Here is a 27,791-nt window from a genome sequence, read left to right on the forward strand (position 1 = left end):
CCTCCACCCATCTGCACCCAGATGCTCAAAATAAACTGCATTTTGCTACACTTGAGGCTTCATCTCTCTCTCTCTCTCTCCTCCAGACCTAATGAATAATAATAACAGATCAATTTTGTAAAAGTAGCCAGTGGCTCCATAAATTTTCCTAAGGGCTCCACTTAATCCTTTACTGTAAAATTCTCTCTATTGAATTTGTTTTTATTTTTCTCATTTGTTTTTTATTCACATTTTAATTGTTTTAATTCTATCAGGCCCTATTTGTCAACAAGGCTTTACACTTTATTTAAGCAGTTTTCCAATACCACTTTTATCAACTTCATGAAATCTATCACATCGTTCTCAAGATCATTTCCCACTGAAGTTCAAGATTGTTTACTATATTATAAAATTAGTGGGTAAGATGTCAGCACAGGGATGAAAAGAGACACTACTACGATACACAGAGCAATGTTTAAGAAGAAAATAATTGTACAAGTATTTAGTTCATTCAGGAATATTTGCCTTATGACAATTCTTACTTCCCTAGACAGCACTGTCCCTTCAGAGACTGGCTATTATAATAACGAGAATACAGCAATTAATATTTGAGCTAATTTGTAGATATTTTTAATGCTGCCAGGGCATCATTTTTAAATTTTAATTATTGGAGTTTTGCCTAAATCCTAATGTGCTATTTCCTGTCACCAGGCTGCATTGTCCACTAGCTGGGTATCCAGACTTTGGTGACCTGGAGCATATTTGTTCCATACACTCACTACAAGGCACACCATTTACCTTCCTCCCACAGATCATTCTTCTTAGGATCACATTCGTCTTCAAGCCCTACTGATTTTCAGCCCAGGAAAAGTGCTCTGAAGTTGGCATTTGCTTGTTAGGACAGATCTGCTTTATCAAAGAGCCTATTTCCCCACATAATTTTAAACATTGTTTCACAGGTGATGCAGATGAAGAACCAGAGAAGCAGAATGTAGTATCTATAGCCTATTCAGCTCTAGAGTCATACTATTAAAACTTTATTTCTTCAGTTTAATATAACCCTCAGGTTGCATTTGTAATCTGTCAAGATGGGCCTTATATTAGGACTATGCAAGAGAGGAAAAAAAGGCACGTGTTTTAACATGAAATTGTTCTTACATCAGAGCAAATTAAAGACCTCATTCCAACCTTGGATGTGCCAGATTTTGTATATCTTTCAAAAATTTAAAACTGATATCGTCATGAGTTTTAATAATGTGACATTTTTTGTTAATTTGTTTATTAAAACAAATTTTTAACTAAATAAGGATGTGATTTGCCATGTATTTTTTTATTTATTATTTTTTATGTATGTATTTATTTTATTTCAGCATATTATATGGGTACAAATGTTTAGGTTACATATATTGCCTTTGCCCCACCGGAGTCAGAGCTTCAAGCAGGTCCATCCCCCAGACGGCGCGCACCATACCCATTAGGTGTGAATATACCCATCCTCTCCTCCCCCCCCCACCTGCCTGACACCCAATGAATGTTAATTCCATATCTGCACATAAGTGTTGATCGATTAGTTCCAATTTAATGGTGAGAACATGTGGTGCTTGTTTTTCCATTCTTGGGATACTTCACTTAGTAGAATGGGCACCAGCTCTATCCAGGATATACAAGAGGTGCTAGATCACCATTGTTTTTTGTGGTTGAATAGAACTCCACAGTATACATATACCACATTTTATTAATCCACTCATGTATCAATGGGCACTTGGGTTGTTTCCACATCTTTGCAATTGTGAAATGTGCTGCTATAAACATTCTAGTGCAGATGTCTTTTTTATAGGATGTCTTTTTTATATAATGTCTTTTTTTCCTTTGGGTAGATGCCCAGTAATGGGATTGCTGGATCAAATGGTAGTTCTACTTGTAGCTCTTTAAGGTTATCTCCCTATTACTTTCCACAGGGGTTGCACTAGTTTGTAGTCCCACTAGCAGTGTATGAGTGTTCCTATCTCTCTGTATCCACACAAACAGTTACTGTTTTGGGACTTTTTGATAAAAGCCATTTTCACTGGAGTTCCGTGATTATCTCATAGTGGTTTTGATTTGCATTTCCCTAACGATTAGAGATGTAGAGCATTTTTTCATACATTTGTTGGCCATTAGTCTGTCTTCTTTTGAAAAGTTTCTGTTCATGTTCTTTGCCCACTTTTTAATGGGGTTGTTTGATTTTTTCTTGCCGATTTTCCTGAGTTCTATATAGATTCTAGTTATCAGCCCTTTATCAGATGTTTAGCATGTAAATTTTTCCTCCCATTCTGTAGGTTGTCTGTTTCCATGTATTTTTAAGAGGATAACCTTCCTAGTGCATTGGGTTCATTCATTCATTCAAAAAATATATACTAAGTTGTCTGTACCACTGGGTATAAGAGATAGGAGAAGAGGTATTCCATGATATAAAACAATAAAATATTTAATATAGTAACTATATGTATTCAAAAATATTTCATGTGCATATACTTAATTGATATAACTTAGTTCCATGAACTATAATGAGTCACAAGTAAAGGAAGTTATATTTTCCCACAAACATTTACATTGTACTGATGTTATCAAGAAATTTACCCATGCTTCATGTTCCTTGGTAGTTAAAGATCAAACAACTTTCAAAATTTCAGAAAACTGAATTAGAGATAATTTTCTAAATATTTGCAACACTTTTGTTTATGACTTTATAATGGGGAAAAAATGTTTTGCCGTCATGCAGAAACATCAATTTGGACAAATATTCACACACAAAAATACCTTTATAAGAGCTAACGAAACACAGTTGCAAGATTATAGCACCCTGATATAGCATAGAAATAAGGAAAGTTGCATTGCATGGGGTAAGAAGGGTTATTTCACATGACCTATTTCTCCCCTTCCCCTAACTTGTGTGGCACAGCTCAGAGAGAGAGAGGCTCTGCATGGGGAAAGAAGACTGAAGTGAGTACTCAGCTTTGTTGTGGACCCCAGCACCAGGCTGGCTTGCATGGACCCAGGCTCTAGTCTAGCGACCATGGACTTATCCTCCTGGTTTGCCCTCATGCCAAGCAGGCCCCTACAGCCCAAGGCCTCAGATCCACCTCAGCACCAGGCCAACAACTGCAGGCCCCAGCTTCAGAGCAGCTCCCAAGGCCCTAGGCTTCAAGCTTACTCCAGCTCTAGGGTGACCCCATGTCCCCAAGCTTTAGGCCCCTTCCTGGCACCATGACAGTACCTGCTGCTTCAGAATCCGGGTCAGCACCCATGAATATAGACCACAGGCCTATCACAGCACCAAACTGAAACCCTATGTCCTAGCTCCTGGGAAGGTCCCAGATCCCAAGCTGCAGGCCTGCCCCAGCTCCACATTGGCCTCAGGCTTCACCCTACCCAACATCAGGCCAACCCCATAGCCTTGGGCTCCAGCCCCACCCCAGAGTCTGTCTAGCACCCAAGGACTCCACCTACAAGGTAGACAAGACTTCTGGCCCAATCTAGCTCCAGGTCAGCTCCCAAGATGCCAGACTTCAAGTGGGCCCCAGCACTAGGCCAGTCCCTGGGGATCCAGGCTTTAGGCCCACCTAAGTGCCAGATAACACCTCCCCAACAGCCCTAGATTCCAGGATAGCCACCCACAGACCCACTCAGCTTCCAGGCCTGCCTTTGGAGCAAGGCCAGCATCTGCAAGTCCCTCTCCCAGAAACTCTTTTCCATTTTGGAATGTGACTTGACCAGCTCTAGCAAATGTTAATGAAGATTCACACCTTCTTTTGTCTGCTCAGTTTCTTTTAATTGCTAGGTAAACATCTCTGTAGGAGAGATATTCATGTTACTAACCTTAGGAACAGAGTTCATGCCACTCTAAGTGCCTGCCAGTTAGAAATTTATTTTTCTTGTTAGCTGTTAGCAAGATCATTCTTTTATATATATATATATATATATATATATATGTACACACATATATGTAAATATAATTTTGATAAAAATAAAAGATACATTTTTAAAGATTGGTAACAATATAATCTATTAAGCTTGACCATTTTTCTCCTTTCCACTTCCAATGTTTGTGGTAGAAAACTAAGTAGTCATGAGGAAGAATATATAAGTTCCAAACATTTGAAATTCCAAGTTTTGTTTTGTTTTGTTTTAAGACAGAGTCTCGCTCTTTTGTTGGGGCTAGAGCGAGTGCCATGGTGTCAGCCTAGCTCACAGCAACCTCAAACTCCTGGGCTCAAGCGATCCTACTGCCTCAGCCTCCCGAGTAGCTGGGACTACAGGCATGTGCCACCATGCCCAGCTAATTTTTTCTATATATTTTTAGTTGTCCAGCTAATTTCTTTCTATTTTAGTAGAGACAGGGTCTCACTCTTGCTCAGGCTAGTCTGGAACTCCTGACCTCAAGCAATTCTCCTGCCTTGGCCTCCCAGAGTGCTAGGATTATAGACATGAGCCACCGCCCCAGGCCAATTCCAAGCTTTTTTGGCCTATGTGTTTATCAAACATAGCAGAAACTTCTTGAAAAAAGATACTATTACAAGAAATGGAAAGAGAACAAACACCATATATGCCAAGGTAGAGTGTAAAGAAAAGGTATATATTAATGGCTGCATAAAAGGAATGAGAGAACTGTTGGTAAAAGTCGGGAAATGAGGCTTCAGGCATCTAAGAAGGGTAGGAATTTATCATGTTCACCCTGAAAAATGCCACAGCAGGACTAGGCAGGAGGCAGATGTAGGCTGATCCAGCCACAGGTGCTCAGGTATAGCCGCAAATGCAGGGTGTGTGTTGGGCCTCTCTGGGGAGAAACTTTTTACCATCTCAACATGACTTCTGCTCCAGTTATTTATTGCTGCATGGCTTCAAAACTTGGTGGCTTAAAACAACAATCGCTGTACTACCTCTCATTGCTTCTGGGGTTGACTATGCTCAACTAGGCAAGTTGTCACTCAGTATAGCTCATATATTATAACAACAGTTAGATGGTGGCTGGAGCTGGGGTCATCTCAAAGCCTTCTTCACTTCCATGACTGGCAGTGGATGCTGTCCATCAGATGGAGTCTCAGCCAACACATGACCTCTCCTTGTGACTGGGTGCTGTGGGTTGAATTGTGTCCTACCAAAAAGATATGTAAATGTCCTAATCCCCAGTACCTCAGAATATGATCTTATTCTGTAAGTCTTTACAGAGGTAATAAATTAAAAATAAGATTATTAGGGTGGGCCCTAATCCAATATGACTGGTATTCTTTACGAAAAAGGAGATTTGGACATGGAGACAGACATACATGGGAGGAGACAATGCAGAGAGACACAGGGAGAATGTGAAGATGGAGAATTGGGATGAGAATCTATAAACCAAGGGACACCAAAAATTGCCAGAAAACCATCAAAAGCTAGGGAGAGGCAAAGAAAAATGCTCTCCTACAGGTTTCAAAGGGAGCATAGCCCTACCAACACCTTGATTTCAGACTTCTAGACTTCAGAACTGTGAGATGATAAATTTGTGTTGTGTTAAGCCACTCCCTTTACAGTACATTGTTATTACAGTCTTGGGAAATGAACACACTTGGGTTTCTTTACAGAAAGCCTGCTGGGTTCCAAGAATGAGTGTATGAAGAGAACAAGGCAGAAGTGCGAGGCATTTTGAACACCCAGTTTTGGAAGTCACGTAACACCATTGCCAGCTCACTCTATCCATTGAGAAAGGCAAAAGGGGACATAGACCCCTTGATGGGAAGAGTGTCTACATCACACTGTGAGAAGAGCATAAGGAATGAGACACACTTTATTGACCATCTTTGGTAAATACAATCTGCCACAACTTAACAAAAGTTTCTGATGATTCAAGAAAGATGACAGAGCAAAGCTGAGGGTACATAGGGGCTGGGTTTCAAGGGAGAATATTGGGACTGCTTAACTCATTTTTCCTTTGTAAAATTTTGTTTTCCCCTGGATAAATGTAAGATAGCTGTTGTGAAACAAAAAATAAAGCAGGGAAGGGAACTTCAAGTGAGTGTGGCTGTTCAGTTTCTGAGCTCTTCAGATGTTGCCTAACTCCCATCCCCCCAGTAAGCCAATGAATCAACTCTTTTGGCTCCTGTAAGTCAGAACAGACTCCAAAAGCTTCACCTTCACCATTAGCATCACCAAATGTACTTGGATACTTACTATGTGTCCACTTTGTGCTAAGCTGTATATAAATATTATTAATACCCCATTTAATTATCACTAAAATCTTATGAGAGAAGTACAATTATTATTCCTTGTGACAGGTGAGAAAATGAAGTGCAGTACAGTTGAGTCACTTGCTCAATGTCCCACAGTCTGTGTGATCTGAAGCTCAGACTGTCTAACTGCAAAACCCCCGTTCTCAATTCTGTGATTACACAGAAATCACAAAAGATCATGCAGGGGTTATACAAAATTGTTTAGTTTGCCCCATGCAGTATAGAACAACATAGCATTTTATTTTTAAATTAATTTCAAGGATTTAAAAATCAGGAGAATTTTTATAAAAGCAAACTTAACTTCTTTTGAAAAGTTGGGAAATCTGGCAACAGTTCTCATGCTACCTGCCTGGCCCCTCTGAACATTTAAAAGTGTAACCTTGCATTACAAAATACTGCCTCTCATCATACCTCATCATCTTAATACTTACAACAACAACCTTCACCAGGTTGCCATTATAAATTATGAAATATACTGATTTGAACAATTTCTTAACTGACTCAGCTTACCTTTTATAGCAAAAACATTAAAAAGGAGAGAAATGGCCAAAAAAGCCCAGAAAGGATAATTTATTAATTCATTGACAGTCACATACGTAGTAGGTATGAAAAAACAAAAATAATAATGAATAAATAAGCTAAATACACTAATTCATTTTAAAAAGAAAATGTTATACAGTAGACAGCTAACTGTTGAGCTGTGAATTTTTTTAATTATTTCAGTTTTACTGGGCAGGGCATATAAGTATGAACATGATAGAAACATCATGGAACAATAGTCAATATAATCCATTTCAAGCAAATGTATTTTGTTATTAACTATGGTTATTAACCAAGCATTTTATTAACTATGAACTTACTATTTTACTTGGTGTAAATTATCTTCATGTCTTTGTATTAGAATTTTATGTTTCATTTTTGTTGGTGAGTCAGTATCAATCCCAGGGAACCGGGAAAACAAAAACTAGTCAGTCCTGTTTAAGGTGTTGACAGGAAAGGCAGCTCTCTTTCATAAAGGAAAGAAAGCCAAATGCTAATGTGGGAAAGTGTGTGTTATCAAGTTGGTATAACTTTGAAGAAGTGAGTCATATACTGATACCACTTACAGATGTAGTTTGTTTGATGCTCCCTTTAGAAGACAAGGATAAAAGAACACATATGAAATAAAAGAAAACTGTCTGAGACAAAAAACCCAAAAATTTCTATGGGGAGAAAAAACTACTGGGAATTTTTAAAACATGATTTCACACCGAGGTATGTATCTATGTGAAATTTATTCTTTATAAAATCAGAGAGTGCACTTGAGAAAAGTAGAGAAAAGCCTTTAAGCTATGACGCTCTGACAGGCGGTTTAGGGCAACTCGACTGCACTCAGCACTTGAGCTTACTGGTATACCATCTAAAAAGGGGGCTGGAGGGAAGACAGATTTTTAATGTTTGCAATAACTCTGAACATAGACTAAATGAGTTACTCTAGGTTACCACAGTTGGAGACAAGAGGGTGAGGAAAATTGATTTATTCATCCCTGGAAGGCAAATACGTAGAGACTAGCTCTATGTATAGGTGAAGTAACATGATTTGAGGGATACCCAAAATATTCCAGTCAAAATATTATTCCAACTCCATAGCAACTACATATTCCACAGTTAGAATATTGAGACAAACATGGGGAATAGATTTTATCTTTCCTGCCAAATGAGTAAGAGCAGAGTTGACTGATTGGGGTATTGTTTATGGACTCAGAAATTGGATGTGTTATGCTTCCATATTTTAAAAATATATTTATTTTGGTTTATTTTTAGCAATGGCCCATGCTCCACATTACTTCCATGAGAGTAGGACCACAGTCTGTGTCTCCAGGGTCTACTGTAATGCATGGCACCACTAAGGTGCTCCAAAACTTTATATAGAAAGAAAGAAAGGCAGACAGGAAGGAAGAGAAGAAACAAAATTTAGGATTAGGGTCTTAAAAGTCCAAGTGTCAAAATGGAAATACCTTACTTACAAGCTGTAACTTGATATCTCAATAGCACAAATCAATTTTGTTAGCTCCTCAACAGGAAACAGCCCAAACGAATGAGGCACACATCAAGGAAGCCATTAAGTCTCAGAGACCAAAGCCAGATAATGTCCCAAATGAGAGGTAGACAGGGGACAGCTAGGTCCACAGGAAGAGGCAGCCCTAAAAGTGGGTGGGAGAAGGACCCTCAGAAAAGTTCTCTTCTTCTCAGTTTTATGTTGGCTGAACTAGGAGTGTGATGCTCCAATAACCTCATCACCTGTGAGATCCCCTTGTTGTACATTGTCACGAAAAACAAAGGTAAGACTGAAATTTATGGTCATGAGAATGCCTGCAAAGGGACAGGCGATGAGCACCAAAGAGATAGGCTCTTTGGCAGGATTTCCTCAGCAGCCCGAGGGCTGTCCTCCTGTGCACTGTTCGCCCAGCCTCCTCCTCATCTCCTCCTGCAAAGTGTGTCATCTTCTTGGCATCACCAGCAAAGTGTGTACTGAGTTTCTCTCAGCATGAGAAATTATATAGGGCTACACACACGGTAGGAAGAATTACATAGGCACAATTCCTGCCTCTTAGAAATGTATCCAGTGCAGCCTATTTAAAAAGGAAAGAAAATGGTATAGGATATTTATAGTACATTTCATATAACTGACCAATAGTAAACTAAATAGAACTTCATTCTCCACAATACTTCCCCTCTCATTTTTCCCTTCTATTTAACTAACTTCCTACTTAAATATGTAGCCTCTATTAATACTTAGAAGAAAATTATTAATTTTTGAGACAGAAAGATTTATTATTCTTCTCCTGAGGAAAAATATACACCAAGAAAATAACTTTTTATTCATTTGAGGACCGTTGGGAGGAAACAGTGAAGCTCAAAATTTAATAATTATGTGTATATCCATGTACTTACATGTGAAAAATGAGTACTATGGTTAATCAGACTTAATAATTAGTTCATAGAGGACAAGAAGTCCAACAGTTAGATGATCTAAATGTATTTATTTATTCTTGCATCATTCAATAAATACTTAGCATTTTCAAAAGACACCAGCCACTGTCCTAAGCACTGTCACTATGAGTAAAGTCAGGTAAGATATCTGCGTCTTATGGTAGTCCTGGGAGGAAGAAAATGTTAAACAAAAATTATTACAATTTAATAAATGTTTTAACAATATTTAAGTGTAATTTTTCCTGTTAGTTTACTTTTATACTGTGCAGGATTTGCAAAAAGGGTAGCCTAAAAACCCATCTTGTGACACTTGACTTGTCACCCCTTCCCCCACAAAGATTTAGAGGGCATCTTGGGGATTATCAGAGTTCGGGGAATTGAGAGACAGACTTTCTCTGGAGAGATACTGAAGACTTGTGGGCTTTCTCCTACTCCCACTCATTGTGGTGAGGATGGGGCTTGCCTCTGCCTCACTCTACTAAGCCATTTAAGAGGGGCTTTACTTATTCAGCTTGACACATGTCCCCTGGAGTTTGGGAAACTTATGGAAGAATATGTGACTCACCCCTGAAGAGTCCAAAAGTGAAAGAGATGGGCCTGAAGCAGCGAAGCAGTAAGACCCCAGGCTGAGTTGGGAGAAACCTGCATTCCTACCGTCCAGATATCTGTTAATCCTTCGTGTTTCTTGGGGGCTAAATGTCTTCCTCACAAAAGGAGCTGGCCTAAGGCCCTAATAAAAAAGAATTCTTAAATAACCTGAAGACAACGTGATCCCAACAGAGAAGAACCAGCCTGCCAGGAGTGGGACTGAGGGTCAGGCCGCTGAAGGACAGACACTGATTTCACACATTAAAAGAGCTGCAGTCTAAAGATCTACAGAGGGAGGGTCCCTGAGAAACTCCCCAGGTGGCTCTTAAAAGAAAAAGAGCCAGCAATTGTGCATATGCCCCAGGACCAGACAACAATAGTACCAGCCACAGTAGACTATACTTTTTCCTAATCTACTGTCCCCCTGGTTTGACTACAGAGGGATCAGAAACAGTCACTGTAAGTGTAAGTAAGAGGAAGTGAGTGAGGGCAGAGAGAAGAAGCTGAGCTAGTCTCCTGCCCCATGTGGGTCTCTCAGCCAGAAGCCTAGGCCAAGGGAGGGGAGAATTTTAATGTTGAATGGCATTGGAGTTTTTATATCTTACTAACTGAACTGGAGTGTGATTATATTAGACTGGACTTTTTAGTGCCCTCCCCAAACGCACTACTTTATTAACTATTAAGTGACTCAAAAGTTTACTTTAGATTTTATTAAGATATGGGGAAAAAATGGATCTATGGAGTTTAAAAGGAGTAGTGACAAGTAGAATCACTCTCATACTTGGACTTTATTGTCTACTGCATTCAATAACCTACCACATTCAAGAACTTCAGAATGCTGTGAAAATATAAGCAAACTAACTCAAGATGTATAGTCAGGGAAAACTTCACTGAAGGGGTAAATATTAAGTTTTGATCTAAAAAGTAAATAAGAGCCAGGTAACAAGAAATGGGAGGCAGGAGTATAAAGGTCAGAAAAAGCCATTTAGGAAGAAGGAAAAAAAAAACTTTGAAAGCCTGTGGTAGGAAAGAGCATTGCTCTAGATACTGTGACTGCATAAGAAAGGACCCCAAAATGTAGCAGCATAAAACTACAATTTATTTTATCCCTAACGGTTCTGTAGGTTGATTGGGCTCAGCTGGCTGGTTCTTGATTAGTGTCTCTTAAGGTTGAAGTGGGATAATAGCTAGAGCTGGAGTCAACTGAAGGCTACTCAAGGCTGGACATCAAAGATGGCTTTCGCACATGGCTGTAAGATGATCTTGGCTGTCAGCTGGGAGCTTGGCTTGGGATTTCAACTGGATCACCTACACAGGACCTGTCCATGTGGCCTGGGCTTCACAGCATGTCATCTGGGTTCTGAGAGGGAGTGTCCCACAAGTGAGTTTTCTGAAACTGAGTGTTCCAAGAGAACTAGTCTGAAGCCACATGGACTTCTATGACCCCACAGTGTCACATTAGGCAAACTGTATGGGTCAAAACAACCACAAGCCAGCCTAGATTCAGGGGGTGGGGAATCTCAATGTGATGATCAAAGAATTTTAAGGCCCTGCTTTTAAACAGCCATGGGTGTGGCCCACTGGAAAAACTGAAAGGTCAAGTGTCTGAAGTATAGAAATTGCTGGTGAGCTTGTAAGGCCATTTAAAGAGCTTAGAAGCTGTGTTAAGAGTCATGGGATGAAATTAAAAGATTATTGAGAAATAAGTAACCATCAAGGATAATGTAGAAAATTATAACAATTATTCATTGTACAAAGAATCTATAATAATTTCCTTCAGAAAGCAATAGAGTATTATTAAGAATAACTATCAATCAAGATAAGCAGTATTATAGTAATCAAGAGAGAATTGCATAATACTGGGCAGATTTGGAGGGAACCGTGCTGGATTGGAAAGGTATAGTAAAGTTTTCTCTTGATGAAAAGTCAACTCTTGATGAATATGCATTTGAAATGAGGGACATCTTCATTTTGAGATTCATTAAAGTGCTCATCTCCTCTCCATTTATCTATTAAATTTGTAACTTTATCTAATAATGCCCTGATTTAAGTGTAGAATTTTACTTCACAGTTTAAATAAAGAGGGGGATACACTGACTTCATCAAATGTCTCCTACAGTGTTATATTTACTTTTGAATTTTTATCTTCTTACCAAGTCAACAAAAAACTTTAAACATTTTCTAGCACAAGCACTTCATATGAAGTGTACAAAAATCACAAAAGCCTAACCAATTGAGTTAAATTGTACATATGGTGCCACAATTGACAAACAATTGAACTCTTATCCTCTTCTAGCTGGGAAAGGGTACAAAGGAGGGGAAGCTTATTTGTAAATCTCAAAGTTACCCTGAAGGACGCATTACATAGCTTTCTCTCCAAAGTGTTACTTGAGCTCTTGTCTATCAATTCTAATTCTTTCCTAATCTAGTTTCATGGATATATTTTACAATGAGGCCTTCTGATAATTTCAAGGATTATAACTCAGAAACGATTCTCTCATTTATTGAGAGACTCTTCCTTGTCAGGCAATGTGGGAGATGTTGGGGGATACAAAGATTAAATAGGCAACAAATTCTAGTAGGAAAGATGATATGCACAATAATTCCTGTTATACAAAGTAGAAAGTGGCAAAAGCAACAAGAAGAGGGTTATTCAGAGGGCTGTAGGAATTCAGAAGAGCAAGACATTTGAGGTGAGGGTTTTAAGTTATTCTATTTGGTAAAGATGTGGTCACGACTTTTGAAATTGGAATTGCAGTGAAGTGGTACAGACAAGATTTGAGTATGTGGAAAATAGCATTCCAGAAATAAAAACAATATAAGATGAATCATGGATGTAATTCCAAACAGGGTACATGTAACAGTGAGTGTGATGGAAGTATGAGGAAAGGAATAGGAGAAAATGTTGCAAAGACCGAGTTAGAGGTTGGAAGTTAGATAAAACTTAGACTTTATTCTAGATTGCTTCTATAAGCAATGGAGAGTCACTGAAGGTTTGGGGGTAAAGGGTTGATGTGATCAAATCTATGTGTTATCAAATTAAGCTGGCAGGAGGTGTAAAATGGATTTCAGGAGAGAGAGCTAGTAGAAAGGAGACCAGCTGAGAGGCGACTGTCATCATCCAGGTGGGCCCCTGAACCAGGGTGACTAGTCAGGAGAGTTTCAGTGAGACAGACATCACTGGAGTAGAATCAACTGATTGGGTTTAAAGGGCAGGGGAGCAGGAGGATTCAAAGATGCTGTCAATATTAAAAGTCTAGTTGATAAGAAAACATGTAAAACAAATGGGAATTAGAGAAGTTATATAAGAAGAAAGATGAGTGTAAATTTAGAAATAATAAGTTTTAGATATCATGGAAATATTCAAATGGAGCTGTCTTGAAGGCAGTTAAAAATTTGGACTTAGGGTTTAGGAGAGAAGGCAGGGCTGGGGATTTGAAATCATCTGCAGATTAATAATGGTTACCATTTATTGAAAGCTTAAGATGTGCCAGACACCATATTAAATACTTTATATGTATTATCTTATTTAAGCTTCACAATGAACATGAAAAATGGGCATTGTTACCCTACTTAAACCTAAAGAATGACAGAACTTGCCCAAAGTTTTTCAACCAGTAAAAGGAAAAACTGGACAGATTGGTTTAAATCCAGAGCTGTTCTATAGATGTTAAAGTCACAAATTGTTACTAGTTACAGAGTAGCTTTACTTGTTCACCTAGCATGGTGTCTAGCATATAGGAGGGTGTTTACCTAACCTTCTATGGAGAGGGAAAGGCCACAGCACCCTCCATCCAAAGACTCAAGTCATCTTCTTATTTCAAGTGGGCAGTGGAGTAGGGAGAGTTGGAGGAGGGAGCACTGCCTGGGGTGATTATTGGATGGTTAGGAGAATAAAATTGGGTTCTGCTGCCTGTAAATAAGTCCTGAAGGAGGTTTTAGCCCCAAGTATTTGAACTGTCTCTAGAATTCTTTAGGTAATTTCTTATCTTATATATCTGAATCCCCCTTTGAGTCCAGGGTAACAAGAAAAGCACCACTCAGCATCTGATTAAGTGCTCTTGAATAACACCCACCATAACTCATTAATAGGGCCTATATAATGGGTCCCTGAAATCCAGTGCCACCCTGAGAACTTAAAATGAACAGCCCAAGTCTAAATGGATTGCATGTGATTTTAGGAGCCTGAGAACAAGCCACAGGAATCCATGTGCTTCCAGTGCCCTCAAAGAACCTGGGTCCAATTTTAAACAAGATAGATAGTGCTATGGATTGAATATTTGTCCCCTCCAAAACTCATGTTAAAATTGAATTGCCATTGTAACAATATTAAGAGGTGAGACATTTGAGAGGTGATTAGGCCATGGGAGCTCCACCCTCCTAGATGGGATTGCCACTGTTATAAAAGGGCGAGTTTGGCCACCTCTTGCTCTCTCCTGCCCTTTCTTTGCCCTTCTGCTCTTCTGCCATGTGAGAAACAATGTTCCTCCTCTCTGAAGGAGGCAGCACCCAAGGTGCCATCTTTGAATCAGAATCACCAAACTCACCAGCACCTTAATCCTGGACTTTCCAGCCTCCAGAACTGTAAGAAATAAACCTTTATTCTTTATAAATTACCCAGTCTCAGGTACTGTTATAGCAGCACAAAATGGACTAATACAGATTTTTTGATGCAGCTAATCTTGATTCACCAACTGATGGCTAACACAATCATTAAAAGGCCAAAATTTCCACACTAGCACAGCCCTATTTGAGAGAAATGATCAAAATTTCAGTTTTCAAAGCAAAAAGTCTTCCACTTTGTGATGCATAAATGGCTAAAAAGCCTAGGTAATGAAGCTCTGTTTTGAAATGCGTCTTAACTGGAAATTAAAGACTCCTCAATAATGTTAATACCAGCCCCAGCTCTAATCCCTGTTGGAGAGCAGCCACAAGGCAAGCCCCAACACCTTGGAGTCCCGTGTGCATCTGAGCCAGATCACACAGGCCAGGCCAAGGCCGTCTCCTGCCCAGGAGCTGCATTAGCCTCTGGATAATAACAGTACCTAACATTTATTGAGCTCTTCTGTTTCAGGATCTGTTCTAAGTACTTTACATGTGTACCTTCTTATTTACCCATCACAGTAACCTATTAAGGTAGATATTATTAATATTTTATCCTCATTTTATAGATAATGTCATTCCATGTCCATTCTCAAGAATTTCTGGCTTGTGTAGACGTTAATGTCAGTTACTTACACCTCTCTCCTTCCTGGGTCTAACTAAGAGTGTGAACACAGTGAACTGATAAGCAGACAGGGACCAGAATACTCACTTTCTTTATGGAGGCCTAATCACTTCAAACTACATGGTCCTGAAAAGTACTAGGTTAGAGAAAGTAATTTGGAATTGAAGAAAAAACAAACACGGCTACCTCTAACCTTCTGCTAAATCTGAACCTTAGGATAAGCCACCAGAGTATTGGCTCTGCAGGGAGACTCTTCAAACACATCTCCAGCCAGCAGAGGTGTGATGGATTGGGGCCTGTCTCAAAGAGCCAGTCACCAGCAGAAGAGTGCTGGAAAAAACAGCAGAGAAGTGGCTTCAGGTCTGCTTACTCCACAGCCCACTGTCCCTTTTAAAATCTGCCTAGGGAAAAGAGAATCCTATTTCTTGCTCTTAATCACAGCTTTCAAACATTAGCTGTCCACTGGAATCAATTGAAAAGGTTTTAAAAATTGCAATGGCCTGACCACAGCTCAGAGCAACTAAATCAGATCCTCTAGGACACAAGTTTTTTTTTTTTTTTTTGAGACAGAGTCTCACTCTGTTGCTCAGGCTAGAGTGCTGTGGCATCAGCCTAGCTCAAGCAACCTCAAACTCCTGGGCTCAAGCAATCCTTCTGCATCAGTTTCCCGAGTAGGAACTACAGGCATGTGCCACCATGCCCGGCTAATTTTTCTATATATATTTTTTTAGCTGTCCATATAATTTCTTTCTATTTTTAGTAGAGATGGGGTCTCGCTCTTGCTCAGGCTGGTCTGGAACTCCTGAGCTCAAACGACCCACCCACCTCAGCCTCCCAGAGTGCTAGGATTATAGGCGTGAGCCACCGTGCCCAGCCGACACAAGTATTTTTTAAAGTTCTCCAAGAAATTCCAATGTGCAGCCTAGGCTGAGAACCACCACTTTATAAGCTTTGTAACCTCAACCCCTTTAATGCAGCCAGTCCTAATTAGCACTTTTTGAGTGATTACTTTATGTTGAGACATTTACATAATCCTCTACGCAGCTCTATGAGGCAGGTATGAATAATCATAGCATTTCACAGATGGGAAAAGGGGTGTTTGGAAAGGCTAAGAGAGAGACTTGGGATTACAAATTTAGTATTTTGTCTTCCTAGCTGTATACTTAACCACCACACACCATGCTGCTCCTTGTGGATGTTCTCATCCCTGAAATCTCTCCAGATAATACATTCCTTCTTTTATAGGGAGGAACAAATAAGGGTTGGAGATACTGGAGGAGTTCATTCCAATATTCCCTTCTAAAAGAGACTATAAATTCTGTCTATGGAAGGTGAGGGGAAATATGGATTTCCAACAAGTAACTTTTATAGAGATTTGGAAAAAATTTTTGTGTAGAGTAGTAAGTCAATAGTCATAGATGGTTAGAATTGTCAAACAGTTAAAGTCATATAACATTTTTTCAATAGAACCAGCTTTAGAGTTTTGAATAGCCATCTTTGGTACCTTGAGATTAAGAATAAGAAAACTGGACAGTATAGTCTATGAAAATAAGCCTAAGGATTGTGAAGGAATGTGCCCTGGGACATTATGGGGGATTATGGATTACGGGAGCAAGAGAATCAAAGATGCTTGTGAACATACAATAACAATACAAGCTAAGTAAACAAAAATGAGAACAGAAGCCTGGAAGACTGGGAGGGGCTGAAAGGATGCAGGACAGGTGAGGTAAAGTTCACATCCTAAGACACTGAGTCAGAAGACAAAAGGTGAGGCATTACTCAGTAACTCGGATATTTTAAAAGGTGAAGATAAAACAGAATTCTCTCACTTCACATTTCCAAACCTCTGCAAAGATAGAAAGTTAAGATAAATTGGATCTTGCTTTATACAACTTTGCTGAAAGTGTGTAAATGTTTATATGTCAAATAACATATTAATTCTGATAATAATGGAAATTCTGACACTGAAGAGAATTTAATGACTCTATGGTAAGTTCTTCTATAAGGTAAATAATAATTCTGTTATTCTTTTTACAACTGAGGATTTTCACATCATGAATTTGCAGGATATTAGCATATATTTATGATTTAACCTCAGGAAAAATGCATCTCATTACAATTAAATGTCAAAACACCTGATGAGCAATAGAAATAAATTTCTAAACACAGATGTGTTTCCTTGTTTTATCCCTTTCTTTTCAAGGTATGAATCATATTCTCTTATGAGAAGACGGCTGAAAGGAGGACAAGACTCCACCCATCTGTGCCAGGACACAGCTGCATCGAGCTTGTGAAACAATTTGCATCCTTAGAGCTGCACCCATTAGCTTCTTTTAGGTACTAGGAAATTTCTGCAAGTATTGCAGTCAGCAAAATCAGGTTAATTTCAATAGGTTGTTTTCATTTTTGGAGAAAGCTTACATGATGGTTAAAGATTAAAATGCCTTGATACTACATATTTTTTGTCAATTGAACATTACTGGATCTGTAAGTTTTGACAGTGCTAGGATGCAATTTGGTGATGTTTCTAGAATGGAAAAAATAATCAGACTCTAAAATGATTTGTTAAATGTGGCCATCTCATTCTTCTCAATCTTGTGACTAAATTAGTTCACCTGTAAGTGATTTATCAACTCTACCCTCCTTCCAATGTGCACACACACACACCCAATACTTAAGAGCAGATAAAGCTTTAACACATTACTATTAGATTGTTAAATTGAGGCCCTAGTGTATTATGATATAGATAGTAGGCACAGTGTTATCTGAACAAATAAATTCTTCTAGAATTACTGCCTTTTTTGTTGCAACAACTTTTGGTGCTTTGGGGCTACCTTAAGAAATTTTGAAATGAGTCTTTTGCTAAAAAGAATATAAAAGATATTTATCCACATCATTTAATTACGAAGCATAAAATTAAGGTCTTAAAGCCTATTTCTTAAGTTACCATAAAACTCATGTTCTGAAAAATCTGAAAATTAGTTTTTTACTTGGGGGTTGCTTTCAAAGATTAAATGGAGGAAGATGAATAGGGTTTACCTTGCCACTGATTTTATATGCTAGGTTGACCAAAAATGATTGGATATCAGCAATTTCATATGGTTCAACCTGCTTAGAGTCAGTTTCACATTAAATGAAACAACATAGCCCTATATATTCCAAAGAAAAGTCTTTGCAGCAGAGGATGACCTCAGCTACTCTCCAACATGCTACAAATACCAACTACAATACATATTCAGCACCAGAGGTTATGGTGCTAGTTTTCCATAAAACTCTGGGAGTAACAGATAGGAACACTTTAAAACTTAACTCCCAATACAAAAATGTCATGCTGCCCATAATTTTTAAGTTCCATTCCCAAGTGTTTTGTTCGTTCATTTAACTTTTTTCTTGCCCACCTTCCACAGAAGGTGCTGAAGGGCAATGAATCTTCCAAGAGTCAAGAATAGGTAGAAATCTGAGTAACCAGCCATTTCACAGGCAATAATTGGCAACAGAGTAATGCTAGTTTTGTTCTAAGTCAGAAGCTGACTTGATTATTTCTATTTATTTTTATTTTTTTGAGACAGAGTCTCGCTCTTTTTGCCTGGGTTAGAGTGCCATGGCATCAGCCTAGCTCACAGCAACCTCAAACTCCTGGGCTCAAGCAATCCTCCTGCCTCAGCCTCCCGAGTAGCTGGGATGACAGGTATGTACCACCATGCCCGGCTAATTTTTTATATATATTTTTGTTGCTGTTCAGATAATTTCTTTCTATATTTTAGTAGAGATGGGGTCTCGCTCTTGCCCAGGCTGGTCTCGAACTCCTGACCTCGAGTGATCCTCCCGCCTCGGCCTCCCAGAGTGCTAGGATCACAGGTGTGAGCCACCGTGCCCACCCTTGATTATTTCTTAAATATAGAACACAAACATCCACAACCATTAAATGATTTTATAGAAAACGAGCCATATTATGATACGTAGAGATCACTAGTTGAAAACATGTTTTAAAATTCTGAAACATAAAAAATAAAGATTTTCGTATTTTCTAATGGGAGGAAGCGGTTCTACATTTTCTGGAAGATAAAACAGAGACCCAAACACAGGACAAAAAGATAGCCCTGTAGAGTGACAGTGTATTTTTCGCAGGGATTTCCATTCTGAATCCTCCACTTCCTTATCCTAAAGTGTTGAGATTTAAATCAATTAAGACACTCTATACACAATTATTTGAGTCTCTTCTCATTTTTAATTTTATTTTGTAAAAAAGACAGATTTAGGATATGGTAAGAAATTACTAAGTTACATTTTTTTTTAAATCTGTCAATTGCTACAGTAATGGAATAAATAAATAAGATTTGTTAAAGTTCAATGTTTATAGACATATTTATAAAAAATGACTGAATTAGAAGACATTAAATAATGTTGATACACACCAGGAAGGGATTTAGGCAAGGAAAGGCACATCATTTTACCACAAGAAATAAAGACCATAATTGGAGGTTAATGGATAGCCAAAACTTTAGATCTTGTGGTAGGTTTCCCAGTTCTGGAGGGTCATTATGGTGGAAACTTCTTTATGGTACTTGGCTGGAATAAATGGATATCAGTAGGGCAATTTTACTCTGTGACCCTAAGGTAAGGTTAAAAAGAAAGCACACTTTTAATAATCCACCTGGTATATGAAGAGGAAAGGAGCAAAAATCCAAAATGGTTTGGTAGTACTGAAAATCCTATTAAAGAGAGTTTTAAAAAAATTAAAATAATAAAACTACCCCTCTTGTCTGGCTGAATTCTTGCAATTACAAAGTTAAAATTTAAAGTAAACACTGTATTTTTCACTTCTTGTAGACAGACACAGTATAAACAGCTGCCATATTTCACCTCAGAAGAAGCTATGTGTCAATGTTTAGGGAAAAGGATCATAGATAATTTCTCAATTTTATATATCTTAAATCTTTGAAAATGGCACTAATACCACTGGCTGACTGCCTATCTACAAGAGCAAAGTAAACATGAAGTTTTGACAATAAGAGGTTTCCCAAAGAAACTAAAGAGTTTGTAGTTGAACAGACAGAGTTACTTTACTTTTACTGAAAAATCTAACAGATATTAGCAGAACTTGTTTTCGGCCAATTTCCTACTGCCAATTTTTACAAAGCCAAGTCTCTACCCATTTCTTTCTGTCTGGACTGTTGAATCTACATTAGTTTGTTTGAAAGATGGAATCACTTAGAGTAAACCACATACATTTTAGTAGTATTAAGTGCGCATTTAGTGGTGTGTGTGTATAAATAAAATAGATTTTCAGAATAAAATGGTATATCCACCAAAAAAATAAAAATTAAATTAAAAACAAATGGAAGGGAGGCAAGGGTAAATGTCATTATTAAAAAAATAATAAAAATGGCAATTGTAAAGCAGGCAGCTTCCCGCTCATGCCACGCGATATGCCTTCATTAAGGTATACTCTTTCCGGTTGGTGTGAGCGGCCCAGATGAAGAGAGCAGAAGCCATGAACTGTAAGGGAGCTGAGACGCAAGCCAGGCAGAAAGACCATCCAAATTCACCGGACACATTCTCAGGCAGCTCTAGTTTCTGGTGGAGTAGTTCAATTCCAGCAACGTAACAACTTACTGAGCCCAATGTACATAGACCTTGGGGGAAAATTCAGAAAACAAAACAAAACATTAGTAGGTAAAGAACACAGTGAAAAAGCTTTTCAGGGAACATGCCAGGGCAGTAATATGTGAATGTTTAAGGACTGCAATTCTTTAGTCCCTAAAGAGACAGGAAGAAGCTGAAAGGTAAAAATGATGACAAGACCTACCTGCAAGGAGATGGAGAATGCCCGTGGCAATGGTGGGATACAAGCTTCGGCAAATACAAGCACAAAGTCCAATCAAAGCTCCAAAGCACATCAAACCTAAACTAACAAAAGGTAAAAGGAACTGGCAACGCCAAAGATCTGATTTTTAAAAAGAGAGAAAAAGAAAGAATAGAAATGATACCATGATTTCAGACCATTTTTCCACAAAGTCAATTTCTATCATATTCTAATGAGATCTTTTCTCAAAAGTGAGAAAGAAGTATTTTAACATTGAGGCCCCTTTTCTAAAGGGCATTGTTCAAAAGGATGCTAACTTTGTCCTGATAAAGGCGAAAGGACACTACTGACAGGTAACAATTACTGAGGGCTTTCTATATGCCATACAGTGTTTGTTCTATACATGCTTTGTGTATTAATCCTCCCAACAACCCTACGAAGTAGGTACATTTGGCCCTCCATATCTGAGGATTCCACATCCAAGGATTCAATCATCCAGGGATCAAAAATATTTGGGGAAAAAAACCCAAAAATAATAATACAATAATACAAATATAAAACAATACAGTATAATAATACAGTATTTATATAGCATTTACATTGTATTAAGTATTAGAAAGTAATCTAAAGATGATTTAAAGTATATGGAAAGATTATATTGTTTATATGCAAATACTATACCATTTTATATAGGGTACTTTAACATCCTTGGATTTTGGTATATCTACAGGGGGTCCTGGAACCAATCCCCCAATACCGAGGGACAACTGTATTATTATTTATCTCCATTTTATAATTGAGGACAGTGAGGCAAGAGGCATAAATAACGTACACAAATTAACACAAAAGTAAGTAGGAGAGCCAAGATTTAAAGCAAAAACAGTCTGGCTCTACATACAAATATTATCTTCACCCTTATTGGATCTAAAGTTAGTAACAACAAGTAAATGAATGGTGATTACAAATGACGTGTCTTGCAGGGCTGTTGAAAGAGTATACATAAAGCACAAAGCAGAGAATCTGGACTATACCAGATGCTCAATAAATGGCAATTTTAATTATCATAACTCCTTCATCAACATGGGAAGAAAACTGATGACTTTATAAAAAAAAAAAAGTCCCATTCCATTTTCAGATAATTTTAACCATTAGCAATGCATTTATATCAATCTTAATCAAATTCTGGTTTTTTGCACTGATTTTACTTTCTGGGACTTCTTAAGTCTTTTTCCTAACTTACTTCCCCTCAAACTCTGCCAGTGATAAATTTCTTGCTATGCATTCTCATTGCAAAATTGAATACCTACAGTTTATTCAACCTTTTCTCTCATAACACAGTCATTCTTCCAGGCAAGCTCCGGCCAAGCCTCTATAGCCCTGAAAACAGAGGCTCAAATCTGAAGATAGTTTTTCATGGGCTGCCTGACAATCGAGGAATAAAACAATCCTAATACATACTTTCTTTCTTTTTTTTTTTTTAATATTTATGCTTTTGTTACTACCACCTAAGATTAGATCAATACTTTTGGCAGCACTGACACTCAGTGACTCATTTACAGCTTGCAGTCAATTTTTCACATGTGCCTATCTGAATTCAGGAAGTGTTTAATTTAAATACGGGAATTTATAATGTATACCAACTAAATTTCCTCTTAATTAAATGGGTCCATTAATAACACTTTTTGGAAGTCTGGATTCCATCATCCAATGTACTAGTTGCCACCCTAAACTTCAAATCATTTTAAATTTGGTAAGTATGTATATCTACTCTAAAATGTTATCAATAGAATAGAGCTCTTTGGGATACTGTTAGAGACCTCATTTCAAGCTGGCACTACCTACTAACTCATCCCAAAAACAAAATTCAACAAAAGATAAATAAAATTATTCCCCCAACTTTTCTGGTGAAATCAAAGTACTCACAGGTCCGAAGTAGATCAATTCCACTATTGTGGTTTCCGGGATCAACAAATTTCTCCATGAATTGCTCAGTTAGTGTGAAACCCATGCATTTTGTAACCACATCAAATGACTCTGGAACAAGAACAACAATTGCTTATTGTTTTAATTATAAACATTTAACAATAATCTCTTTCAGTAAGCATTCTCTGAAATAAAAAGTGATATAGAAAGATGTTTCCAGAGGAGTCAGCCCTGACTGACACACAGGTCTCACAGACCACCAATGGACGCCACTGGTTCTCAGCAGCAGGCTGAAGACACAGGCACAAGAAAGGGGAAAAAAAGTAGGAGCAGCAAGAATGACAGAATAGATATGTAAGAAGCCTACAAAGAAGAGACAGGGGACAAAGACCGAAACAAAGACGAACTTTGATCTTCTCCCCCAAACCTGCTCTACCAGCCATGTCCCCATCTCAGGGAATGACAATTCCATCCTTCCAGTTCCTCAAACCAGAAATTTTAGAGTCATTTTTACCAATTTACACTCCATCAGGAAATCCTAGAGGTTCTTCATTCAAAATATATTCAGAATCCAGCTGCTGCTCAGTGCCACCACCCTAGTCTGAGTCATAATCATCTTTTACCCGCATTACTGCAATAGCCTCCTCACCATTCTTCCAGCTGCCTATCTGTTCTCACCACATCAGCCAGGGTGGCCAGATCATGCCTCTCCATTTCTCAATGCCCACCATGGTTCATTGTACTCTGAGTAAAAAACTGAAGTCCTCATCATGCCTAAAGAGTCCTATATGATTCGCCCAGCTCCCAGAGCACATCTCTGACAGCATCCCCAACTCCCCCCTTCCATTCCAGTTCAACAGCTTCCTTGCTGGTCCTTGCATATTTCAGGCATGCTCCTGCCATAGGGCCTTTGCAGGTTCCTTTCAACCTAAATGATTACCGCCCCCTCAATTACCTATGTGGCCAACTCCCCTCTCCTAGTCTTTACCTACATCAAGTCTTTACTCAAGTGGTGTCTTCTTAATGAGGCCTATCGCAACTATCCTATTGAAAATCATAACCTAGGGCCCACCAGTATTCCTTTCCCCACATATTTCCAAATCCCCTTTATTTTGTTCTCTCTTTCCATAGCACACATCACCTTCTAACATTTATTGTTTAAACTATTACACAATCTGTTTATTGCCTATCACCCCTTATTAGAATGCTAGCTCCCCAGGAATAAGGATTTTTATTAATTTTTGTTTTCTTTCTTAATGTTCTCCAAGCTACAAGGCCCTGGAACATGGAGGCATGCAATAAATATTTGTTAAATGAATAACTAAATGACTGGTCAGACTACTATATCAAGCACTCCTATACCCTCATAAATAGAATTGAACATTTTATAATGAATTTTAACCAGCTTTCCATCCTTTCTTTCCAAACTACTTCCTTTTCTTCATATATAAAGACATACTAGCATCCTTTTGATGTATGGTAACTCAAGTCTGTTCTGCTAAGATTTGAATACAATGCTTTCCCACTAGGAGGCCAAGTAGTTGTAAATAAAAATAAATATAAAGTTGTTCCTTACAAAGAGCTCTAAAGCTTCCATTTTAGTAAATGGAAATTAAAATCTTCAAGTGTTAAATAAGAATGCTTGCAAAATAATCTGAAAAACAGCTTAGACTTTTTTTCTTTACTTCTATAATACAAATTTTTTAACTACAAACTCTGTATCAAGATTGTTGTAAAACAGTCTCAAATATACATAGATTTAAATGCAGAGCTAGTCAAATTATATCCTCTAAGATATAGGGGGCAAATGATAGATATGTATTATAACACAGCTAACCCATAAAAGGACAATCAATTAACATTTGCTGACTTGATTTTGGATGCTAGTCCTTTTATAGCTACCATATATTTAAAGTCTTCCAGTGTACTTTTCCAACTATTTCCTTATGACATATACCAGATAAACAAAAAGTACTTTAATGAGTAAATAAGTATGAAAATTTTTAATGGCTTTCCCAAGATAACAACAGCTACTCATCCATCTAATATTAACAAGTACCATGGTAATGCATAGAAGTTGAGAAGAGAAAGTGGTACAAAAAGGAGCTATACATAAGATTTATTTCTTTAAGGAGAGAGAGAACCCAATCAACCCGCTTATACATAATTGGTCAATCATCAGATCACTTTGTTTATTATTGAGTAGGTAAAGGAGAGAGAAGTTAAAGTAAGAGGAATACCTGTCCTTTCTGGTGGGCTATACCAATGTGTGTTTTTGGGTATGGTGATACACCGTCTCCACAATCCCACTGTGCCATTATATCGAAAAAGTGCATCATTATAAGTCTTTTCATCAGCTTCATCACTAATGAAGTCGTCCCAGATGCTTTTGTTCAAATCACTGGAATTTTCTTGAACTGGACTTCGATATTCATACCAGAAGTCTGTGCCAATCGAGGCTGCCATGTAGATGGTGGAAATGAGGCTGAGCACACAAGCAATTACAAATGCTGTAGCAAAACGGTTATCCATTCTGGCATTCAGACTGCTCTGTTTAAAAGTTGAAGAAATAAGAAAAGTTAGATTTCAAGGACAAATAATAGACTTTGAAAGGAATTATCTTGAAATCACCCTTTACCCTATTCCCCATTCCTTGGTTATTTAAAGTAGTACATAATCATTAAGGAAATTTATTTTACAAAAGCAAGCATGTTCTTAATTTAATTTAAAGCAAAACTTCTCATAAGAGTACTTATTGAATGCTCACATACCCAGGATGCTACGGAGACAGAGGTCTTGTTCTCTAGTCTATCACCTGCATACTAAAACAGACAACACTGAAAAGGACATACACATTACAAATACAAACAGACATGCCCATGGTCAGCAGTGCACACATTTTTAATTACAGACTGAATTTTTACACAAGTCGCAGAGTATTAAGCGTTCTGGTTTTGAGTGTGAAAAAGGCATAGGAAAAGGAAGCAGTGGAAATCAGCTCCTCCCAGTTTCCTCCGAAGAGGGAAGTCTCCTAAAACAAGGGTAAGAGTCAGGACCTATTTGGAAGACAGAGTTGAAGATGTTTGTTAGCCCCGAGGGAAAGGTTGTTCTAGGTATATGGAATAGAACCAGAATAATAACATGTAATAATGCTAGATATCAATCTCCCCCTAATCCATTAAAGCTAAGCCAAGCTTCTTAACGCTGCCAAATTCTTCACTCCTATCTACTCTCCCCATTCCTTATACTTCCGAACCTCCTCAGCTGCAACCTCACCTCGCTCTATCCCTAAATCCTAAAATGCAACGTATGTCCACAAAAACTAAACGATCTCTCCTCAGAGGAAAAACTCTAAACTAGGCAAAATATGAACACTCCCAAGGCGTGGACGGGGCTCAACAGCAGTAGTAAATGGCCGCAGTAAAATGACTCAAGGCGGATCACGCTGAGTCAAATACTGGACTGAAAGCACACACCGTGACTGCACTAAACACCTTACAAGGTGCACCAAAACAGGATCGCAAACTGGGGTTGCTGAGTTTGTTAGATGGGAAGTGACTCAGTAAAGATCAGGGCAATTACAATAATTAACGATAACTCAAGTTGTTGGGTTTGTATCTTGATTTTTTTTTTTTAAATCCCCCTTCATTCTGGTGCTCTCAAATGACCTTAAAAGGTCCCAGCACCAGGAACCGCGGCTGGTCCAAGCCAGACAGCCACCGTCAGCTCGCGAGCCGCACGGCGGGGCCGGGGAAGGCCAGGGCTGGGGCGGGGCAGCCCTACGCGGCCCCCAGCCAGGGGCCCCAGGTACCCAATCAGGCCCCTCCCCAGACCGCTCGGGCAGGAAAACCCCCGCCGCTCAGAACCCGCCCAGTCCCGACCGCGCACGGGAAGGGGGCCCCCTCGTCAAACTGCCAAGAACGTCAAACAGCTCCGCGACCCCAGCCCAGCGACGCCGCCCCGCTCACTCACCGCCCATCCTCTTGCTCCACCAGCTTCACCCTCTAGCTCAGACCACAGCACCCTACTGTCCCCGCGCCTCCTCTGACGCACTTCCCTGCAGAGCCCGCCCCCTCCACAACTCCCGCGCCTCCGCCTCCGCCTCCACCCAGGGCCGGGCCGCGGCCCGCGGCCGAGGGGGCTTGTGGGAGTTGTAGGAGGGCCAGGAGAAAAGCTGCCAGCGGCGACGGCAGTGGGCATGCCTGGCGCCCGCGCGGCGCATTGTGGGGGATGTAGTTCCGTTCCCAAGGGCAGGTCGGTGCGCAAAAGTGAGGTCTGGATTGATGGATTCCTTTATGTTAAGAATGAAGGGACAAAGGTCTGGAAAGTAAGATGGCCTGCCTGCAGTCACAGCTAGTCCGTGATTGTGACCTGTATAATTGAGATCTGGGTTTCAGGCCTGTGCTCTCCCTATTACACCATGCTGCCTCTAAATATAAGTATAAATGAATACGAATGGGATTCTACTTTTGAAACCTTAACCCTGAGGTTGAAACTAACCGCCTGAGCTCCGCGCGCCCCCGGGCCGTGGAAAAAATGTCTTCCATGAAAGTGAGGAACCAGGCTGCACAGCAAGAGGTGAGCAGCTGTCCAGCAAAAGAAGCTTCATCTATATTAACAGCTGCTCCCCATGGCTCGCATCACCTCCTGAGCTCTGCCTCCCCCCGCCACCCAACCCGACCCCTTGGAAAATTTGTCTTCTATGAAACCGGTCCCTGGTGCCAAAAAGGTTGGGGACCACTGCTAACCCATTTTTTCCCCTCTCCCGCAACCTCCTTCTCATTGGAACAGAGAGTCTTTCTGATTTTCTTTCGTAAGTTTAGATTAAGAAGGATGTGGCCTGGAAGACAGTACCCATCTAGAATGCAATCACATTATTTGGGTTTCATAAAATTTATGTTTGTGGCTACCTTTTTCTATGACAAGTGATATTAGTTTTCCATTGTAATAATGTCAAGTTTGCTTTTAAAATAAATTTCAATTAATTTAAAAACTATTAAGTTAATAATACTGAGGATACCAAATATGTAAAAAATGTGAATAAAAA

At 39.0% G+C, this 27,791-nt stretch overlaps 1 protein-coding gene across 9 annotated transcripts; it reads right to left on the minus strand.

Moving 5' to 3' along the window:
• Positions 1-19,229: 19,229 nt before the first annotated feature.
• On the minus strand, positions 19,230-26,787 carry CLDND1 (claudin domain containing 1). Of its 9 annotated transcripts, none has more exons than XM_069472516.1 (6): positions 26,717-26,770; positions 25,516-25,559; positions 24,985-25,294; positions 22,745-22,855; positions 20,825-20,962; positions 19,230-20,651 (listed from the first exon to the last, which is right to left on the minus strand). In XM_069472516.1, exons 1-6 carry the CDS (start codon positions 26,721-26,723, stop codon positions 20,431-20,433), a joined length of 831 nt encoding a protein of 276 aa, XP_069328617.1. In that variant the 5' UTR covers positions 26,724-26,770; the 3' UTR covers positions 19,230-20,430. The 9 variants fall into 9 exon arrangements, with proteins under 9 accessions (XP_069328617.1, XP_069328618.1, XP_069328619.1 ...); XM_069472517.1 differs by having other exon boundaries at positions 25,516-25,566; XM_069472518.1 differs by lacking the exon at positions 25,516-25,559 and having other exon boundaries at positions 26,717-26,776.
• Between the last annotated feature and the right edge of the window lie 1,004 nt (positions 26,788-27,791).

Source organism: Eulemur rufifrons, chromosome 7 (genome assembly GCF_041146395.1).
Source record: "Eulemur rufifrons isolate Redbay chromosome 7, OSU_ERuf_1, whole genome shotgun sequence".
NCBI lineage: Eukaryota > Metazoa > Chordata > Mammalia > Primates > Lemuridae > Eulemur > Eulemur rufifrons.

Coding starts and splice junctions, on each gene's coding strand:
- CLDND1 (XM_069472516.1), bottom strand. Junction 25,295..25,515: donor CTGTCTCCGTAGCATCCTGG/GTATGTGAGCAT, acceptor ACTTTTAAACAG/AGCAGTCTGAATGCCAGAAT. Junction 22,856..24,984: donor TAGCCCACCAGAAAGGACAG/GTATTCCTCTTA, acceptor TTCTTGTTCCAG/AGTCATTTGATGTGGTTACA.